At 33.8% G+C, this 19,652-nt stretch overlaps 1 protein-coding gene across 3 annotated transcripts in view; it reads right to left on the reverse strand.

Annotated features, from left to right (window-relative positions):
• LOC132704773 (ATP-binding cassette sub-family C member 4-like) overlaps positions 1 to 19,062 on the reverse strand; it is a 33,562-nt gene extending 14,500 nt beyond the window's left edge. The window contains exons 1-7 of one of the 3 annotated variants that reach the window (XM_060675008.1): positions 18,869 to 19,062; positions 11,322 to 11,498; positions 9,361 to 9,471; positions 5,210 to 5,386; positions 4,988 to 5,147; positions 4,423 to 4,941; positions 3,801 to 4,365 (exon numbers count right to left, since the gene is read on the reverse strand). In XM_060675008.1, coding sequence (XP_060530991.1) covers positions 3,801 to 4,365; positions 4,423 to 4,941; positions 4,988 to 5,147; positions 5,210 to 5,386; positions 9,361 to 9,471; positions 11,322 to 11,395 — 1,606 coding nt within the window. In that variant the 5' untranslated portion in view covers positions 11,396 to 11,498; positions 18,869 to 19,062. Of the gene's footprint in view, positions 1 to 3,800; positions 4,366 to 4,422; positions 4,942 to 4,987; positions 5,156 to 5,209; positions 5,387 to 9,360; positions 9,472 to 11,321; positions 11,499 to 13,334; positions 13,589 to 18,868 lie in introns of those variants that run through there. The other 2 variants (XM_060675007.1, XM_060675009.1) reach the window with 2 other exon arrangements.
• Between the last annotated feature and the right edge of the window lie 590 nt (positions 19,063 to 19,652).

Genomic DNA, 19,652 nt, shown 5'->3' on the forward strand with positions numbered 1-19,652 from the left:
ACTTAGTATTTTTTGGGCGTACACATTTTTACGAACTAAAAATTTTTATGCCGTCCGAAAATACCACAAAAGATTGAAAACAGAATGAATATTACCTGAACGCGAAAACTCGGCAGAGACAAATTGAGCATAATTCTTTCTGATAATAGCATCTGCTACATGTTAATACAAAATTTAATGGTGAAATAATTTATTAAATCGAGATTTAATAAAAACACAAAATTATAAACTGCGCAACTTTGGAAAAACAATTCGAACAGTATTTTACGCCAGGGATAACATTAAAAATACATGCATGCATTTGCATGGGAAACCTTTGAAGCAAAAGTTCATAGTTCGGTAATATTTTGGGCTTTTAGAAATTCGGAATTTTTAAATTAATGAAAGGAAAAGAAACATTTTTCCACAAAATTAAAAATTTACCTGCTTTATAATTTACCTACCTACATAATTTGACAATTTTTTTAAATTTTGTCAGTTAAAATGTGTATACCTCAAAAAATATGTTAATTTAGCTATAGCGATTCGAATTAACTTCAAGACAAGTATAGGTTTCTCAGTACATTTGAAAATAATTTTAATGAAGTTATATGTCAGATAAAACAAATTTAGTTTTTATATGGTCAAGCGTTACGCATTTATTATGTTAGTATCTCGTGCTTGTCAAAATTGTCTACCCTGTAAATTTAAAATTATGAAATACTTATTTGTTAACATTTTGACGTAATAAGTATGTAAACTTTTCACAATCTAGTGCTTAGAAGAATTTTTTAAGCTAGGAACGAATAAAATAGTGATTGCTTCAAAATTAGTCATAACAATAAATTAATTGAAAACGGACAAGGATATCAAAAGCAATTAATGTCAGCAACTGGATAATGTGTGAACCAAAGGTATTGCAAAAAAAATAAAAGGTAAAACATAATTTTAAATATCATTTGGTCTAAACAATAAATGACCATTTTATTTGCTAAATTAATAATTAAACATTAAGAAAAATGCATAAATTAGAAAAATTTCCCAAACATTATTTTGTCATAACCTAGGAAAATCCTATTTTGGAGATATGGAAATGAATCTAAAAAAATGGCCGAACACTTCCCATCCCTTTCCTGACAGAGAAGACCAAGCAGTATTAACCAAGCATATTTAAGTTTGTCGCAACTTTAAAACAGTATTTACTCACTTTAACTATCTTCTTCTTCTTCCTGTGCCTTATCCTCAGTGGACGTTGGCGATTACTATGGCCCATCTGATTTTATTTGCTGCAGCCCGAAATAGATCCATAGATGTCATTCCCGTCCATTGTCTTAGATTTCGCAGCCACGATATTCTTCGTCTTCCAGGACCTCTTTTGCCGTTAAGCTTGCCCTGCATAATAAGCTGGAGTAGGCTATATTTCTGGTTTCGCATAACATGGCCGAAGTATGATAGTTTGCGTTCCTTGATTACGTTTAAGACCTCTTTTTGTTTTCTCATACGCTGTAGGACGGCTTCGTTGGTTACGCGGTAGGTCCATGATATTCTAAGCATGCGTCTGTAGCACCACATCTCAAATGCTTCCAGACGTTTACATGCAGCGTCGGTTAGAGTCCAAGCTTCCACCCCATGTGTTAGTATTGAGAAAACGTAGCATTTAAGAACTCTGACTCTGAGGTGTAAGCCTATATTTAGATTGCACAGCACGCTTCTCATTCGGTTGAAAGCTGTTCTACCCTTCTCAATTCGGATCTTAATTTCATTTATTTGTTCCCATTTATTGTTAAGAAATGTGCCCAAGTAGTTTATCGATGTAACCGTTTCTAATTGGGAGCCATTTGCATAAAACTGGCCATCAATATCTTGTTTGCTTATTATCATGACCTTTGTTTTATTTATGTTTAGGTGCATGTTGTAGGTTTCGCATACTTCCGTTACTCTGTCTATTAGCCTTTGAAGACCCTCAGCTGTGTCTGCAATTAGGACTGTATCGTCAGCGTACCTTAGATTATTAATGAGTACGCCGTTTATTAAAATGCCGTCCTCTGCATTCTCCAGAGCCTCTCTAAACAGTCTCTCTGAGTAAACGTTAAAGAGCAGAGGAGAGAGCACGCATCCCTGTCGAACTCCTTGGCGTACTTCAAACTCTTCAGAGAGTGCATTCTCCACCCGAACACGAGCCTTTTGATTCCAGTAAAGGTTAGATATAATGCGGATATCCCTGTCATCCATGCCTGACTGTCTGAGCGTTTCCAATAGTTTCCTGTGATTTACTCTATCAAAGGCTTTCTCGAAGTCGATGAAACAGGCAAAGACATTGCAGTTAACATCGCGTGCCCTTTGTATTAGAACATTAAGGCTAAACAATGCTTCCCGTGTACCGAGTCCGTTCCTAAATCCGAATTGTGTCTCTCCGATATGTTCTTCGAGTTTGGGATAAATACGTTCATGTATGATTTTTAGGAATGTTTTTAGAACGTGACTCATTAGACTAATGGATCTGTAGTCTTCGCATTTTTTAGCTGTGATTTTTTTCGGTATGGGGATAAATGTTGAAAACAACCATTCTTCTGGGATTGTGCCGCTCTCATAAATGTAATTGAATAGCTCTGTAACGAGGTCTAGGTGGTTTTGTTCTATGAGCTTTAGCAAGTCTGCATAAACTTCATCGGGTCCTGCTGCTTTGTTGTTTTTAAGCTTCCTGATTGCATGCGCAACCTCTTCCGTGGTTATAGAGGGCCCAGTTTCTATGATTTGTTCCTCTAAAGTGCCTCGGTTCTCGTCATTATAGAGTGCCTGCATGTACTCCCTCCATCTTTCTATCTTCTGATCAATCTCCAGTAGTGCCTCGCCATTTATGTTTGTGACCATCCCTGTGTTTCTAGGTCTGAATAAACCTGCAGCTTCTTTGATTCTTTTATGTAGATTAAACGAATCATGTTGGTTTTCCAGTTGCTCGATTTCGGTGCATTTCTCTGCCAGCCAAGCCTCCTTTGTCTCCTTGATCTTTCTTTTAATCAAGCTATGGATTTGTCGATATCTTTCTTCGTTGTTGTTTTTATATTTTCTTCGCTCCTCCATGAGGTCCAATATTTCCTCGGTCATCCATCTGGAGTTTTTCTTCTTCCTTTCTGTGAGAAGTCTAGACTTTGCCGTCTCCACTATGGTGTTCTTTGTATCCATCCATTTTCGTTCAATATGGTTATATGATTTTTCTTTGATTTCAGCTATTTTTCTATTTAATTCCTGTTTTGTTTCGGTTTTAACATTTTCGTCTTTAAGTTTTTGTGTATCCACTCGTTCTGCTCGTTTTGATTTTGCTAGCTTCTTTAATCGTAGTCTTAAAGTGGATAGCAATAGATTATTTAACTATGGTCAACAGAAATTTCTGTAGGAAACGAATTTTAAAATTGAAAATAACAATTACGCCCCCTGGTGGCCATTTCTTGACCGATATATTTCATAAATTTCGTTTCTTGTTTCATTTCGAGGTCTGTTCTATTTATATATCTATTGGGATTGGGATAGAGGACATAGCGCAAAAACAATTGAAATGCTTTCGACATGTTCACAGAATGAAGGATGACAGAGTGCCAAAAGAAGTAAGAGAGGACAACCAAGAAAGAACTGGGGTAAAGGACTAAAGCAGCTACGCGTGAAAGAAACCTGAATAAGAATGAGTGGAATGACAAACGGTAATGGAGAACCATCGCAAGGCGTATAACGCTATGAAGTTTTCAAAGCAATAACGACCTTTTTCAAATGAAAAAGAAACCCACTGGACGTCAATGTGAACCAATTTCAACCAAAGCGATACTTGCCTCTATCTCCGACGATAGTTAGATCGCCGTTGGAAAACTGTTCGAAGTCCTTTTCGAGGGCACAAGCTTTCACAACGTTGTTGTAACGTTTCTTGTCGAATTCCGATCCGAACAGAATATTTTGCCTCACGGTGGCCGCGAAGACCCAAGCTTCCTGTGACGCGTACGACAGGGAACCGTTGACGTTAATTTTTCCGGAGACCACGTCCAGTTCGCCCAAGATCGTTTGCAGAAACGAACTCTTCCCGCTACCGACAGGTCCGATCACTCCCAAAAGCTCCCGCGTCTTCACATTCAAGTTGATACTTTCGAGGGCGTACTCGTTGGAGTGCGCGTTCCACTTCACGACCAAGTCGCGCATGCTCAATGCATATTTTTCCGTAACATTGCCACGGAGACTTGCGGTGCCGTTGGTAAGAGCGAGAGCAGAGTACTCTTCGCTGATCATTATGCTTTCCAGTCTTCTGACGGCTACGAATAATTCTGCTATTTCGGAAATACCCCTCACGAACATTTGAGACATGGTTTGCGCTACGCTGGCCAACAGAGATGTTATAACGAACACCTGAAAGAATAATTGCAGATGACAACTAGAGTCTCAAATTGGTTAAACAAGTCTTACGGTGGAAGCCGTTACCGGGCGGTCCATCAAGACTAGCGTTACCAAGGTGCCGAAAAGCGCCATCCTCGTGGTGAACAAATTGAAGGTCATATACAGTCCCCTTACGTACGAAGATTTAATGATGATATCCAGTTCCGCCTTCCGAGCGAACCTGATCAGTTTCGCGAAAGGCTTCTCCCAAGCGTACATCTTGATTACTTGAATGCCAGACAAAATTTCGTCCATCAGCCTGACTCGCTCGTCAGTTTTCAGGGCTGTGGCTTTTCTATAGACGGCTGACAATTTCCCAGTGTAACCTTGCAGAGGCACAACGATGAAGACGCAGGTTATACCAACTACTCCAGCATAACCAGCCTCGAGCCACATGAAGTAAAGCACGCATAAGGTGACTATCGGAGCTTGCCACATATGGTGAATAAAAACCGACACCAAATCAAACCTGCTCACGTCGTTTGAGAGGAGATTGACTATCTTCCCGGAAGCTGTCTCGCCTAGGGCGGTCTTGCTCAGTCGCAGCGACTAAAATTAAACTGTATTGGGCGAATAATGTTGGTGAAGGGTTTACCTTTCTGTAGATGAGGGCGCACGCAGCTGCGCGAACTTTCATGCCGTAATGGAACGCACCCATGATGTACTGATTCTCCAATATAGCTATGCACAACGTGCAGAAGGATATAACACCAGCGTAGATAAGCGCTTCGTCTTTGGTGATTTCCGGTACGACTCTGAAAATCTACCGGGATGAATACCAATTTCAGTTAATCGGGACTGGGCGAAGTTAGTTTACCTGAAGTATTTTAGTAGAACCCCTAAAGCTAAAGGTTGTACCAGTATGACGAACTGTAGTAAGGCCAGCGTAATACCCAATATAGTGTATTCGGGCCAGAACGCTTTAATGAGAGCGATCATCAGGCTGGGCTTTCCATTTTGAAGTTTCGCTTTCTCGTATTGTTTATTCCATTCTCTAGAACAAGTTTTTGATTTCGTATATTCGGAAGACATCGAATTTCACCTGCTCCTAAATTTAAATATAATACTGATAAATTATTTGCTTATGGTGTGCGTGGAGATGCACTTGACTGGTTAAAATATTTTTTCACTAACGGATGTCGAGCAGTAGAGTTGCCTATGACGCACACGTTGCGTCGTGGCCTTCCACCCCCACAAGCCAGTTGCGTCGAGTGCACTTAAAATTTTAGGCAGTCAGTACTTTGCCGGCTTTCGAGAGGGTTTGTTGCTTTTTTTCGAGCAGTTTTGGCTAGTTTTTGCATTGTCGGTTTTGAGAATTTGGGAATTTCGTCAAAGAAGTAGTGTTATGGATAGTGAGATCCCAAGCTCTTCGGGTGCGAAAAAAAGACGTGTTGAGTGGGATAGAAAAACATTGGTAAAATGGATGAAATTCATTATCCCGGAAAAAATCTGTAGCTTGATGAGTCAATGGTTTTATGGCGAGGGCGATTACTTTTTCGTACATACATTAAGAATAAGAAGCATAAGTTTGGTGTAAAATTGTATATCCTTTGAGAACCGTCCGGTTTAGTTTTAAAAGTAAGAATTTACACTGGTGCAGAAGATGACATGTCCGGCCAGTGAATGTTGTTTTAGCATTGATGAAAAAGTATTTAGGCATGGGAAATAGTGTGTTTGTCGATAATTTCTACAATAGTTTTTCCCTTGCCAAAGAGCTTCTCCTAAGAAACACCTTTGTGGCTGGCACTCTAAGAAAAGACAGAAAAGAAAATGCAAAAGAGGTTGTAGACGCAAAGCTCAAGAAGTACTTAGAAAATGCCCAGAAAACATACTGATTGGAAAGTCGAAAGATAAGAGAGAAGTTTTGTTTATTTCTACAGTACTTTGGAACAACAAAAGAATCGAAGAGGCGAAAGTAAAGACAAGCCAAAGGCGATAGCCGAATCTAATAAGAATACGTCAGGAATAGATCGTCAAGACTAAATGATTTCTTATTATTCCTCTGAAAAAAAAATTCCAAGTTGATACGAGAAGTTGTTTGTGCACTTTTTGTCGATTACTACAGTTTTCGGCACACTCTTATAAAAGAACTGCATTCTGAAGCAAACAAAACAAATAACCAAACAAGCCCAGCTATAAAGGTGATACCGGAAAGCAAATAAGAAAAAGATACAGAGTATGCTACAACCAGAAACTGCAGAAAGACACCGGTGTTTTTCTGTCCCTCCTGTCCAGAAAAGTGGGAACCAAATTACGTGTCATTTTAATGTTTAATGTGGATACCCGAAATCTTTATGGAAATAAATTTCATTTGATTTGATTTGATATGATTGTTGTGTTGATAAATCGAACTTGCTGTCATTTCCTTTTGGCTTGTTCAGAGCTTAAATGATGATGTTAATACTGCCAACGTCATAGCTTGACCCGATTAGGTATGATTTATCATTAATTTAACCCATTAATGCCCAGAACTATGAACTTTTTAACAACTAAATTCATCGTTTTGAATTAAAAAACGACAAAATATGATATGAAAAAGTGTTAAAAAAAATTTTGAAATGTGGTTTTTGATTTTGATAATGGGTCATTAACGACCCCTTCGGCGCTTATTGAATAAGAAACAAGAGTTAATTATCTTTTGTTTATTTTTTGATATTTTAAACAGAAACATTAAGAAGTGGTTACATTTTATGGAATTCATGAAAAACTTTGTCGTGAAGTGGAATTTGACAAGTTTCACACGATTTTGTGGTTTTGTTTTTACATAAAGGACACCTCCTTGGCTGTTGACAAACTATCAAGTGGCGTCCTTCCGAAGTGGTACATTATATAGAGGATCTCTTTGGCCCAGGCATTTTTGGTTTTACTCCGTATTTCTTTAAAAGATAGCGGGAAATTTCTCGTCGAAAATAAAGATTATCTTGTTCATAACTGTATGCGCGGGCTAGTTGACTAGCATTAGCAACGCTCAAATCCAATACAGTATGGGGGTGTACCACTTTTTGTCCCTCATGGCAATTCGGTAGTTGGATATATTATTATCCATTTGATCCACACCTCAAACTTGTTATACATTTTTATTGCATGGGGTTGGGGAACATCAACTTTGAACCGAAAACCTTTTACATTTTTGTAAAGGCTCAACGCCGTACTCATTTGACAAAACACTGACAACACTGTTGGCCTTCCATTTTATTCCTACGATACCTTTGTCTTTATCCACCGCACTGTCCATAATTCGACAGGATGACTATCTTTAGATAATGTTGATGGTGGTAACTCCAAGAGACATTTGTCCTATTCAAATCACCCTTCTCCCATTGAAATTTTATTTCGGGTTTACTCTTTTTTTTAGGAGGTTGCATGCTTTTAGTAACTGACTGCGATTGAATGTCAACATTACCACCTTCTTGCTGTTCTGCCATAAGTTGCCGCGTACTAAGATGATTTGGATCGTTATCTTGTTCATCCCCTGAGTCGCAGTCGGTATTTTGGCTATCACTTTCGGGATAAGGGGGGGGGGGGGTAATATTTGCACTTCATCCTCGACAAACTTTTCAGCTTCTTCTAGCAGTTCAGCACCGGAAAGTGACTTTTTCCTAATAAATTATAAAAAGGTCTCATAAGTGCCCAAGTGCCAGCAACAAAAAATGACTTGTCAGTTTTATATATAACTAAAAACACATTTAAAACTATAACAGATATTTACAAGAATCTCTAACAAATATTTAAAAATAATTATAAAAACAAAATATTAAAATTTAAGCTACTTACCAATAATAATTCGATGACATTGTTTTGCCTTTTTCTTTTTCTTACACGCGTAAATCTCAGCACTTACGAACAAGAGTATACGGGCTACATGTTGGTGCCTGCTAATTGCAGAGGACAAATTCCGAGCGCCATCTCTATATTGCAACACACAATAGAATAATTTTTACTTGGTGGGTTATTAACCACCCCTTGGGCATTAATGAGTTAATGTGGACCGCAGAAGGTGCTTTGGAAAAAAGTATTTTTTTAATTTCACACTATTTGAGGACATTCTCTATAAACATTTTTGTGTCGGAATACTTATTTCACCTCACGGTTATCGCTAATATTTTAATGACTATCACTTGTAGCAACTGATATTGGTAGCATCTCAATATGTGAGGCAGGGACATAATCAGACTTTAAACTTGAACTTAACCCAGATAAAAACTCCGTTTAAAGTGCTTAATGGTGTGGCTAATTATCCATTAGATTGATATTTTGCTGGGTCATGGAAATCGTAGGAAATATTGGGAGGCTTCAGAACCACACACATTTTTCAAAAGAATGCATGGTATCCTGATAGCAACAGTGATCGCTTAGATATTCTAAAACTAACTCAGATCAAAGTCCAAAGCTGTCATGGAACCTATAATGAACATGTGGTAGTAAGTTTTAGTTAATTTCACCAATTTCAGTAAAGTTTTGAAATCTGCCTTCACGCTCAGACAAACTTATTATGATATTGATACTGCCAACATCACAACCTGACTTGACATTAAAGCACGAAAGGAATCCTGCGGAGGCGCCTGCTGACTTAAGAGGCATCTCTTCCTATTTTGGATATTGCAGAGTTCATCGAAATTGAGGAAGAGTAGGTCATTTGCGTGCTATGCCATGGGCTAAATCTCCCAAATTATACTATACTCTTTCTAATCTGATGTTTGCCTAAATATTAAGTATTTTGGTGCTTAGAAAATCATAATGAATGAAACAAAATTATATGATTTTCGATATCGTTCACAGAAAAGAATACCGACTTAATCTATACATAAAATATAGGCTAAGTACAATTATTACTATTATTGATGTCGCGGCCTTGAAATCATGCACTGATATCAATGTGTCATGTCATGCCAAATTATCAGTTCTGCCAATGTGATAAGATATCTAAACGACCTTGATTGTTTTTAGATAATCTGAGTGCGAACTCACCTTTCTAATCGATCTCCCAACACGGAACTCTTATCACTTTTTATGGGATTATATAAGTCTTCCACTTCTAACTTTTTAGTGTAGCCTTTTTTGAACATATCAGTAGTGTAGCTAAAAAAAAAACTTAACTTATTCTAAATGGATGCGGATCCCCTAGGCATTATAAAGTTTTCCTTAATAGAAAAGCTTTAGATATTACTAGAGAAAACCAGAAATCACTTTCTGCTTTCTTTATACGATGATGTCCAAAACAAATACGTAAAATGTGTAAATTTCTTGGTAGTAGGGAGCTTCAAAAAATGTTTTTAATGTTTTTTAACTCTTATCCTCTCAAAAAAAAAATCCTCAGCAAAGATGAGCCCTGTAGCGCAACTTTAAGGATTCGCTATTAATGTTTTAGTTTCATTTTTAAATAACATGGGAAAAATTCTTTTTCCACTAAAATTAAATTTACGTATAATATTCGCCATTTTTTACCAAAAAAAATTATATTGTTAAAGTTGAGTCTTTAAGCTAACTTAAGCTAACCAAAACTAACCAAAATCGTATAACAAAGTATGATTATAATTAAAAGAAGAATAATTACAGCCATTTAAATATTACTAAATTTTGAATTTTTCAGAAATAGCTTCTAATAATTTTTTATCTACATAATTTCCCAAAATTTTTATCCTAATTAATAGTCAGTGTTTTTTTTCTATGGATTGCAAATTTTAAAACGGTTGTCAGTACGTAGTGTAGGTGGCAGCACTAGATCACACAGTACAGTTGTCAAATTATCAGTGTCTGCAACACATATTATATTAAGAAATTATTTTGGATTGTCATTCTCTCAGCTCTCAGTAATTTCAATTATTATCAGTAAAATGGCTGAAAAGAAAATTTATTTGGTTGGTTTTTCACGTAGAAAAGTTTTATAATTATTCTTCTACAAACATGCAGATTCTAACCTCACAATTCGACAGTTTGGATGAAGTGATGCGTGATGTTATGAAAATTTGGAAAACTACTGGTTTTTCCGTCTGTTAGCCATATAACGCTATTACTAAAATTATGGAGAGTGGGAAAGAAAACTCAGAAACAAAAAATTACGGAGCATACATTTAAAAATCGACTTGAGTATTTGTTTGATATATCTAATCATAACTCAGCACATTCTTTAACAGAAGCTGAGTCTAAATATTTAAATGAAGAATAGAAAACATCAAATCGACATAGTATTTTTTTAACTTCTGCAAACTTAGAAGTTTTGACAGAGACTCTAATGAATTGTAAGGTTAGAATCTGTATGTTTGTACAAAAATGATTGTAAAACTTTTCTTATACTCGGTAATTTTAGTTTACTTAATTTTCTACATGAAAAACCAACAAAATAAATTTTCTTTTCAGTCATTTTACTGATAATAATTGAAAATACTGAGAGCTTTAAAGAATGACAATACACAATAATTTCTTAATGTATGTGTTGCAGACCCTGATAATTTTATAACTGTACCGTACGATCTAATATAATTAGTACTGCCACCTGCACTACGTACGGACAACCATTTTAAAATTTGAAATCCATAGAAATAAAACACTGTCTATTAATTAGGATAAAAATTTCTGAAAAATTCAAAATTTTGGTAATTTTTAAATGGCTGTAATTAATCTTCTTTTAATGATAATCATACTTCGTTATACGATTTTGGAAAGCTTATAGACTCAACTTTAACAATATAAATTGGTATTTTGTAAAAAATCGCGAACATTATATGTAAATTTAATTTTTGTAAAAAGAATTTTTCCCAAGTTAATTAAATCTGAAACTAAAATAAAAATAATAAATAATTAAAGTTGATCTACATGGTTCATCTTTGGTGAGGATTTTTTTATATCAAAAAGAAACATTTGAGAGGGTAAGAGCAAAAAAAAATTATTTTTTTTTGAACCACCCTAATGGGTAGCCTTATATGACTTACGTGAAAAACATTTTTCCCAGCGGGGTGGACGATTCTCGCGGGTTGGGATTGACATTGTCTTTGGTAATATCCATTACGGGAGTTCTAATATAAAAAGTTACAGCTTCTAAAATTTCACGCGTTCATTGTTCTACTTAGTTATTTGTTCCAGGCTAAACCGTTTCCCTCTCGTTTCACCTGAAACGGAAAATTTGAATTGTCAACACAAGTATAAAGTATCTGAGACGTTATTAAAATTTCTGAAGTTTCGGTCGTCCGGCTGAGCTGTACGGCTGTGACATTTCCCTTTAAATACTAACAAGCTGACCCCTAAAAGAACGATGTGATATTGGAAAATTTAATTAAATGTTTTCTTTGACTAGTATATGAAACTATAACTTTTAGTTTAACAATTGCTGATTCCTGATCATTGTAACTAGTTTTCAAGTAAACATGTCAACCAAAAAAAAAAAAGTTTTAATAAATAATATCCCTAAACTGGTTTTGTTGCAATTTAATGCTGTTTGATACGACAAGATTCTCATTTGGTGTTCTCAAATTAAAATTGCGTTGTGCAGTGGAAATAGCCCATCGAACATTCATTTATTTCAATTTAATCAAATGAAGCAACAAAAAATTTAAATTTCTGTCTCTTGAAGTTTTTTCGTATAGTGCTTGTTTTCCAGAAGGAAAAAACAATTTAATGCGTGTCCCTAATTTCCAACAAATTATAATCGATTTTTTTTTTAATAAACGTTATTCAGATTTATTTCTGAATTAGAACTGGAAGTCCAGTGGCGAATTTTTTCAAAAAAGAAATACCCGTTATCTTGAGAACTGTGGATTTCTGAACCATGTTCGTCTAAGAGAATTGTACTATTTTTTCATATAGAATCAGTCCCTAAATGTATGTTCCTCGATACAAACAATGCTATACTGAATACTAAAATGTCATAATGCTGTGTTTACTAAAGATAAGTAATAAGCTTTGCTTGCCGTGTAAAATTTTCGTCAGATTTTCCTTTAATACATGTGCGTTAATACAGGCTTCTTTACCCCCTCAATAAATAAATAAATCCTATACTGCAAGCTTGTAAAAAAAAATGAATAACATATCTTTGTGTGTAAGTGAGTTAAAAATGCCATTATATATTATCATGTGCTTTACATTATAATATATGTATATGTATAATTTTTTTCATAAATTTAATATTGGCCAGAATTAGTTTTCTTTTACAAATCCAATTTTAAACTGTATAATAGAATATAATAAGTTTAAAAGTACTTCGGATTAACAACCAAATATCTGGATTTCGAATATTTCTGCTAACCAAATTATCAGCATAGAGTGGTATAGTGTGGTTTACCCTCTATATTTTTAACAAGAATTTTTCAATGAAAGAAAAAAATACGTAGTTATTTTCAACCTTACCGTCTTCACAACAGTGAACAAGAGACGATAAGACTCCCCGAATAGTGCATTTTTGAAATTTTTGAAAATTTCATCGCCTTTATGATAGAGATGGATGAAATTAGACAATTTTCAATAGTTTCATTAGTTTGAATGATGATTGTGCATTTGTTCGCATTAAATACAGTTTTCGCACAAAAGCTTAGCCTTTCTTGTTGAGTTTTCGAGAAAATGTTATTTGAAAAATTTGCTGCTTTTGTTAAGTCCCCTAACGTAGAGTGGATGTAGGATATACTGATTTTGGCACGCCCTGTATATTTAGTGTCACAGTATTTTCTATTAGTACTAATGTGGTCTTATCAAACCTAAATAAAAACCTAATATTATATTTAATTAAATAATTTTCAATAATTTTAAAAGTCCGCCCCTTATGCTCTGCCCTACAGTACTCATTGCACATTAGTTTTGTTGTATTGGGCAGGTTATTTCGACAACTGCCGCCAAAAACTTAAAGGATATACTTTGTTAGAAAGTATACCAAAAATTTGCAAAAGTTGTCTAGTTCTCCAGCACTTTTGGTAGAACAAATGTTGTTGGCACACCTGGTATATTCACTCGCTTACCCTCGTTGATGCTACTAAATGTGACGCGCAAAATTCGGTTTGTATCCTGAATCCCAAAACACCGTTCGTTGGTACACCACAAAAATAGATTAGATTTTGGAAACTCGTTAAATTCGGCAGAAAATTTTTCCAAAAACCATAACCATAACGTACGCTCGTTTATGTTTTTAATTATAACTGTTAATTGCACATAATTGTTCTCACGAAATATTCCACGCTGACCGAAATTAAAACACACATGGTCTCGTAACGAGACACACACTGCCAATGAAAAATCGCGCGCTGCTTATCTAGCGGTGCTAGTAAAATCGTCATCGTAAGCAAATATAAATTATTTTTCGCGAGAATCTGAGCGCTAATAGTAAGTAAAAATAGTATTTATCATCCGGACGCGAAATCAAAGAGAACAGGAATCGATCGGTGTAAAATTCGCTGACGGACGTTTCCCCGAATCAGTTTGGTTTAATTCCGATAGTCCATAGATATAAAATTAATGGCGATTACCGCTGAATGACGTTTAATAAATTTACACACACATCCATAGCAGGATAGATGTTTTTAACAACTTTATAACGGAAATATTAAACTAATATTTACAGGGTGGCCCGTTTAAACATTAAACTATTACCAACCATTAAACACAAAAGTTATTTCTATTAAAATGTTGTTTATTTTTTTTCTTTTTTCGTAATCGTCACCTTTTTATATTTATATACAGGGTGGTAAAACAAAATTTCCTTTTTTTAAACAGAACACTCTACATTTTATTGCATTTTGGATAGTCCTTTCAAAGACAAATTGAACGATATATATGAGTATGGGTCTGCGATGCACCGTTTCGAACTTATTTGCGATCATCTTCAGAATTTCGGTTATGTTTAAACCATCATTGTTGGGTTGCTTATTAACTTTTTAATCTGCTTTTCGTCTATTATTTTTACGAAAATAATGCTTTTCTTTATGCGATGATCAAATTTAAAATATTTTCTTAGAATACACGGTATTGCCTGGTTTCGCGAAATGATAATTTTCTCAATTGTCTTAAATATACGAGGTTAGCGCCAAAATTTCCCGGCCTGGCATAGATGCAGTTCCAGTATCACGATAAAACTTTGTCTTCTTTTAAATATATATCTTAGTAGATTGGGAAAAAAAATTGAAGTCTTGCGTCAAATAGTTTTTTATTCACAGCATTTTAAACAAGACATGTCCGAAAAAATGTCGCATAAAGTTTTTGACAAAAGAAGGGTTAGCACCTAAAATTATTAAAGAAAGGCTGAATGGTGTGTACGGCCAAAGTTCTCCTTTTTTTTTATTGGTAAAATATGGGTCCCAAAATTCTAGACCCCCAGATTGCGCACCATACCTTTATGGATCTTCGCCCCTGCTTGTTTAGTTCAAACACACATTTTTTATTTTCTGAACTGCAATAATGCGTATTTTTCCTATTAAATAACACCGCAGTCGTTGTAAATATTGATTCATTAGTACAAATCATGTATTGAAATATATTATCTAAAAAATGCCTATCCCTCATTATATTGCAAAATTCGAGTATTAAGTTAAAATTATTTGTACTGGTGTGAATTTAAATGGATTATAGCAAGGCGGGTGGACGTCTTTCACTAAAACACTGCCATTTGTTAGAAATTGTTGGTATATTTTGGAAACAATTTTTTTTCTGGCAATCGCCTATCTGGAAATTTGATTCTATATGGTCTGAGAGCAAAAGCCGGACTTTTGTTACTGGAGATGTAACATCAACTTTTTCCTCCTTCGTTTACTTTACACAAAATAAACTCATCAAAAATGCAACTTAGTAAAACAAATAGAAAATAGTGGCAGTCCGATTACTATTAAGAATATGAATATTTTTTTCCTATTTAAGGACCTTATTTACAAAATTGTTAAATTATAAATGTAAAAGAATTTATGTACTCTTGGAAAATACTTGCCAATTAAACGAAAACGGTAAGCCAATATTATGTTATATAATTGAAATTGCTATTAAAGTGGATATTCGAAAATCCAATAATATACAGGGTGTCTTATTTAAGAAAATTGAGAAAAGTATCGTTTTGCGAAACGTGGCAACTCCGCGTATTTTAAGAAAATATTTTAAATTTGATCAGTGCCTAAAGAAAAGCATTATTTTCGTAAAAATAATAGTTGGAAAATAGTTGGAAGACGGTGCATCACACTTATCCAAAAATTTAATAAAATGTAGGATGTGTTCTATTTAAAAAAAATTTAATTTAAAGTTATCATGTTATTAGGTATTGAATTATAATATTTCACAAAAAACTCCAATGACGACACATTGTTAAATATTTCGTAAACCTAACACTCCTGGTATGTATTTCGCTCCTAAACTCCTAAAAAAGATCTTAAAGTTCATATTTTCACGAAATTATATATATTCACATGTTAATTGTGTGGACAACACCGTGTCTTTATCAAATGTAATATTTACAAACTACCTGATACTATATATACGGAAAAATGTGGCTGTATGTAAAATATCAAAATTGTCGTCAAAAATGTGTTTTCCTGTGTTTAAGTGTGTAGCATAATTAGAATCAGACTATTGTCTTCTAACGCTTTTTTACGTTTCTTGAAGGATCTACCTGTTTGTCCAATATACATTTTTAGTTATTATTTATTCTGTTAAATCGATTTTCATCAAATAAAAGCCATCTCAGTTCAATTTTTGAAAGAAGCTGAAATTGGTTATTTGGTATTTTAAATTGCTTCTACATTGCCGAAAACAGAAGTCCCGCTGCAAGGAAAACCCAGATCCAAAGCCAGACGAAATGGTTGAAGGAAGAACGAAGACACGAGTATAGAAAACAGGATACAAATAACATTTATGTAAAGGTAATAAATCCTGAATTGTCTCATAGACTTAATCCCATAGAAGAATTTGACACATTTGATTATAGAGTTCGAACACACATTTCATCAATCATTTATAAAAAGTTTCTTAGAAAAAATATAAAGTTAGACAAAGTAATTTCTAATACAAAAAATTCTAACAGCAAGCCAGATATTACAAAGTGTACCGACCATCAATTTTACAACAGGTTCATAAAGTTAACAGACCCAACATTTATTTAAATTTATGTAAAAAAGTTTAACTTTAACTTACAGCACTCGAACATTAATAGAGAATTAGACTGTTTAGGGATGGAATGTGAATTAGCAATTAAGGACATTAACGATTATAATTTAAACATTTATTAGCGAATATAATAAACTGTCAATTATTAAATAACAACAAACCCTAAGAAATTTCTCAAATGTCACTAGTAAAATCTATCAAAAGCAAAGCTTCTGAAAATAACATAATATTTACACGTGCAGATAAAGGGAAGACAGTCATGGCTATCAATCTCACAGAATACATTTCAAAAACCAACAATTTTCTTAAACCAGAACTTTTCCAATGTATCAAACACGATCCTACCTAGTTATATCAAAGACAAGTCAAGGAAGTAATTACCAAGTACACACTATTTAGTGGCAAAGACAAGTATTTATTAACAATTATGAATACACAACCGCCGAAATTATATTCTTTAGTTAAATTACATAAACAAGATATGCCCATTAGATCAGTAGTGCCTTATGTAACAGCTCCAGCAATTAAACTCTCAACGAAATTAGTAAATATTTTAAAGTTCCACAGAGATTTTAAACAAAAATTTGCAATAAAAAATTCTTTTGAATTAATCACCAAAATTAAAGATATCGGAATCCCTTCTAACGCAACACTATTGTCTTTTGATGTACAAAACTTATTTCCCAATATTCCACCTATGAATGTGATAGATTTAGTAGATTTCACCCTCGCTCGGAAACAGGTTAACCCATTGGTGAAACAAGATTTATTAAATTACTTAAAAATTTATTGAGATCAAAATTAGTTTGAATTTAATGGACAGATTTACATTTCTAAAGAAGGTTTGATTATGGGAAACTTATTTACTCCTTTTTTAGCCGAGATTTCACGGATAATTTGGAAAATATCATACAAAAACTTCCTTTAAGTAAAATTTTTGTATGGCTTGCTTTGTTGGAACGGACAGACAATAGAATTATTTTTTAAATTACATTAACTCATTACATAATCGTATAAAATTCACTATCGAGATTGAACAGGATAACTCTATTAATTTTTTAGACATAACTTTTAGACTTAACTATTACGAAAACGCAAAACAAATTACATTTTTTCATTTACCATAAACCTACACACATGGACACAGTCATACATAACAGCTCAAATCACTTTTTATACACACAACATGGTTGCATTTTGCAAAATTACAACAAAGAACTTAATATCATTAAACGAATTGCACTGAACAACGGCTACAATCCGTCCATTATCGATAAAATTATAAATAAAAAATAAATCCAGACAACAGTAAATTCTGTTTATCTGAGACATAATACAGAACACAAACAATTTAAAGCAACTACATACATAGGAGAACCCAGTGAAAAAGTTTCAAAACATTTGTCAAAATTTGGTTTAAAAATAGCTTTTAGAACTATTAACACAGTAGGAAAATTTGTAAAAAACAATAAAACGAAGTGTCCAAAATCTCAAAAATCAGATGCCTGCAGGTTGAAATGTGGATCTTGTCCAAAAATTTATATAGGACAAACAGGTAGATCGTTCGAGAAACGCATTAACAAACATAAAAGAGTGTTTAAAAACAATAATCTAAATTATAATTATGCTACACAATTAAACACAGAAGAACACATTTTTGACTACAATTTTGATATTTTACATACAGCCACAAAAAATAGAAAATTAAATTTATTGGAAGCCACGGAGATTAACAAAATAAGACATTTAAATGTATTGCTTAACGATCAATTAGAATTAAATAACTCTCCATTATTAAACTTAAATTCTCACAAGAACATTAATTAAGGTTTTATGGTCATTTTTTGGTAGATACAGTAGCAGATAGTTTGTAAATATTACATTTGATAAAGACACGCTGTTGTCGAAACAACTGTCATGCGAATATATATAATTTTCCTAAAAATCTGAATTTTTGGTTCTTATTTATTTTGTTAAATGGATTTTCATCAAGTAAAAGCCACTTCAGTTCAATCGCTTATAGTCTTTATTAAAAAAGTACAGAAATTTAGACTTCTATGAGACTCTATCCTAAGCCACCAAATCTGTTTATAAAAATTAGAAATATCATCATATTTTCTTAAACCATACACAAAGCTCACACAAGACAAAGGACCCGCACGACTTTTTCCTTATCTTTTGACCTAAAATTTGTTTACTATTAATGCCGTATATACCCTTTGAAATACGCTTTTTTAATGTTCTTAGCATTGTAACTCTGCCATCAATTAAAATATTTAACGAAATTTTGTTCCTATTCATCTTATTTGTATTACCTAAAAGAAATAATGCAGATTTTGTAAGGTTTAACTTAAGATTATGGCATTGGGAGAGTTCGTATCTTCTAATATCTTCAATTTTAATGAGGTTTTACCTTCAAATTGCTTCAATCACCATAAACGGCACTGCACTATTAACGATTCATTAGGTATTTAAAATTTACTGTCACTTTCGTGTAATTATTTTGCGCACTCACTTCAAATTTTGATATAAACCAGGAACTAGATAAGGAAAGTGAAGAAAGTCGATTTATGTAAGGGCAGTTCTGATAAGAAACGTACAATCACAACTACATTTCACTATGCCACCTTTTTGCCAACCAATTGCGTTTTCATTGGAAAGAAATTAATTTGCAATCAGGAAAAGCAATTGGAATAGAATAACGAGCAACAGTGACGCATACACATGGTGAGAAAATAATTTCTATTAATTCGCTTAAACGTTTCACACAAACGCAGTCGAAGGCGATATATCGAAAACGATCAACAAATTAACGAATACTTCCGAAAGGTTATTATAATATTGGTTAGTTAGTTATTAAAATTATTTAGTTGTATTTGTGACTAAAAAATATTTCAAGCGAAGTTTTTCAAGAAAGCTTATTTTTTAGTTCCTCACATGAACTAAATTCATCGGATGTAGGTGTATGAGTGTACTCAATCTGACCTTTCTTCCATTTGACAGTAGAAGCAAGCCTTCGTTTGCATTCCAGCGTTTGAATTATAGCGTTTCATCATCTGATGAGTCTCATTCAGGTTCAGTAGTTGATGAATTACACTTGAAAGTTCCAACTATGTCAGTTGGCTCCCCAAAATTCTTGTAGATTTATGTTATTGTTCATATTCCCAATATGTTCTGTAATAGTATATTATGCAACA

Source organism: Cylas formicarius, unplaced genomic scaffold (genome assembly GCF_029955315.1).
Source record: "Cylas formicarius isolate icCylForm1 unplaced genomic scaffold, icCylForm1.1 PGA_scaffold_7__23_contigs__length_41026272, whole genome shotgun sequence".
NCBI classification, from domain to species: domain Eukaryota; kingdom Metazoa; phylum Arthropoda; class Insecta; order Coleoptera; family Brentidae; genus Cylas; species Cylas formicarius.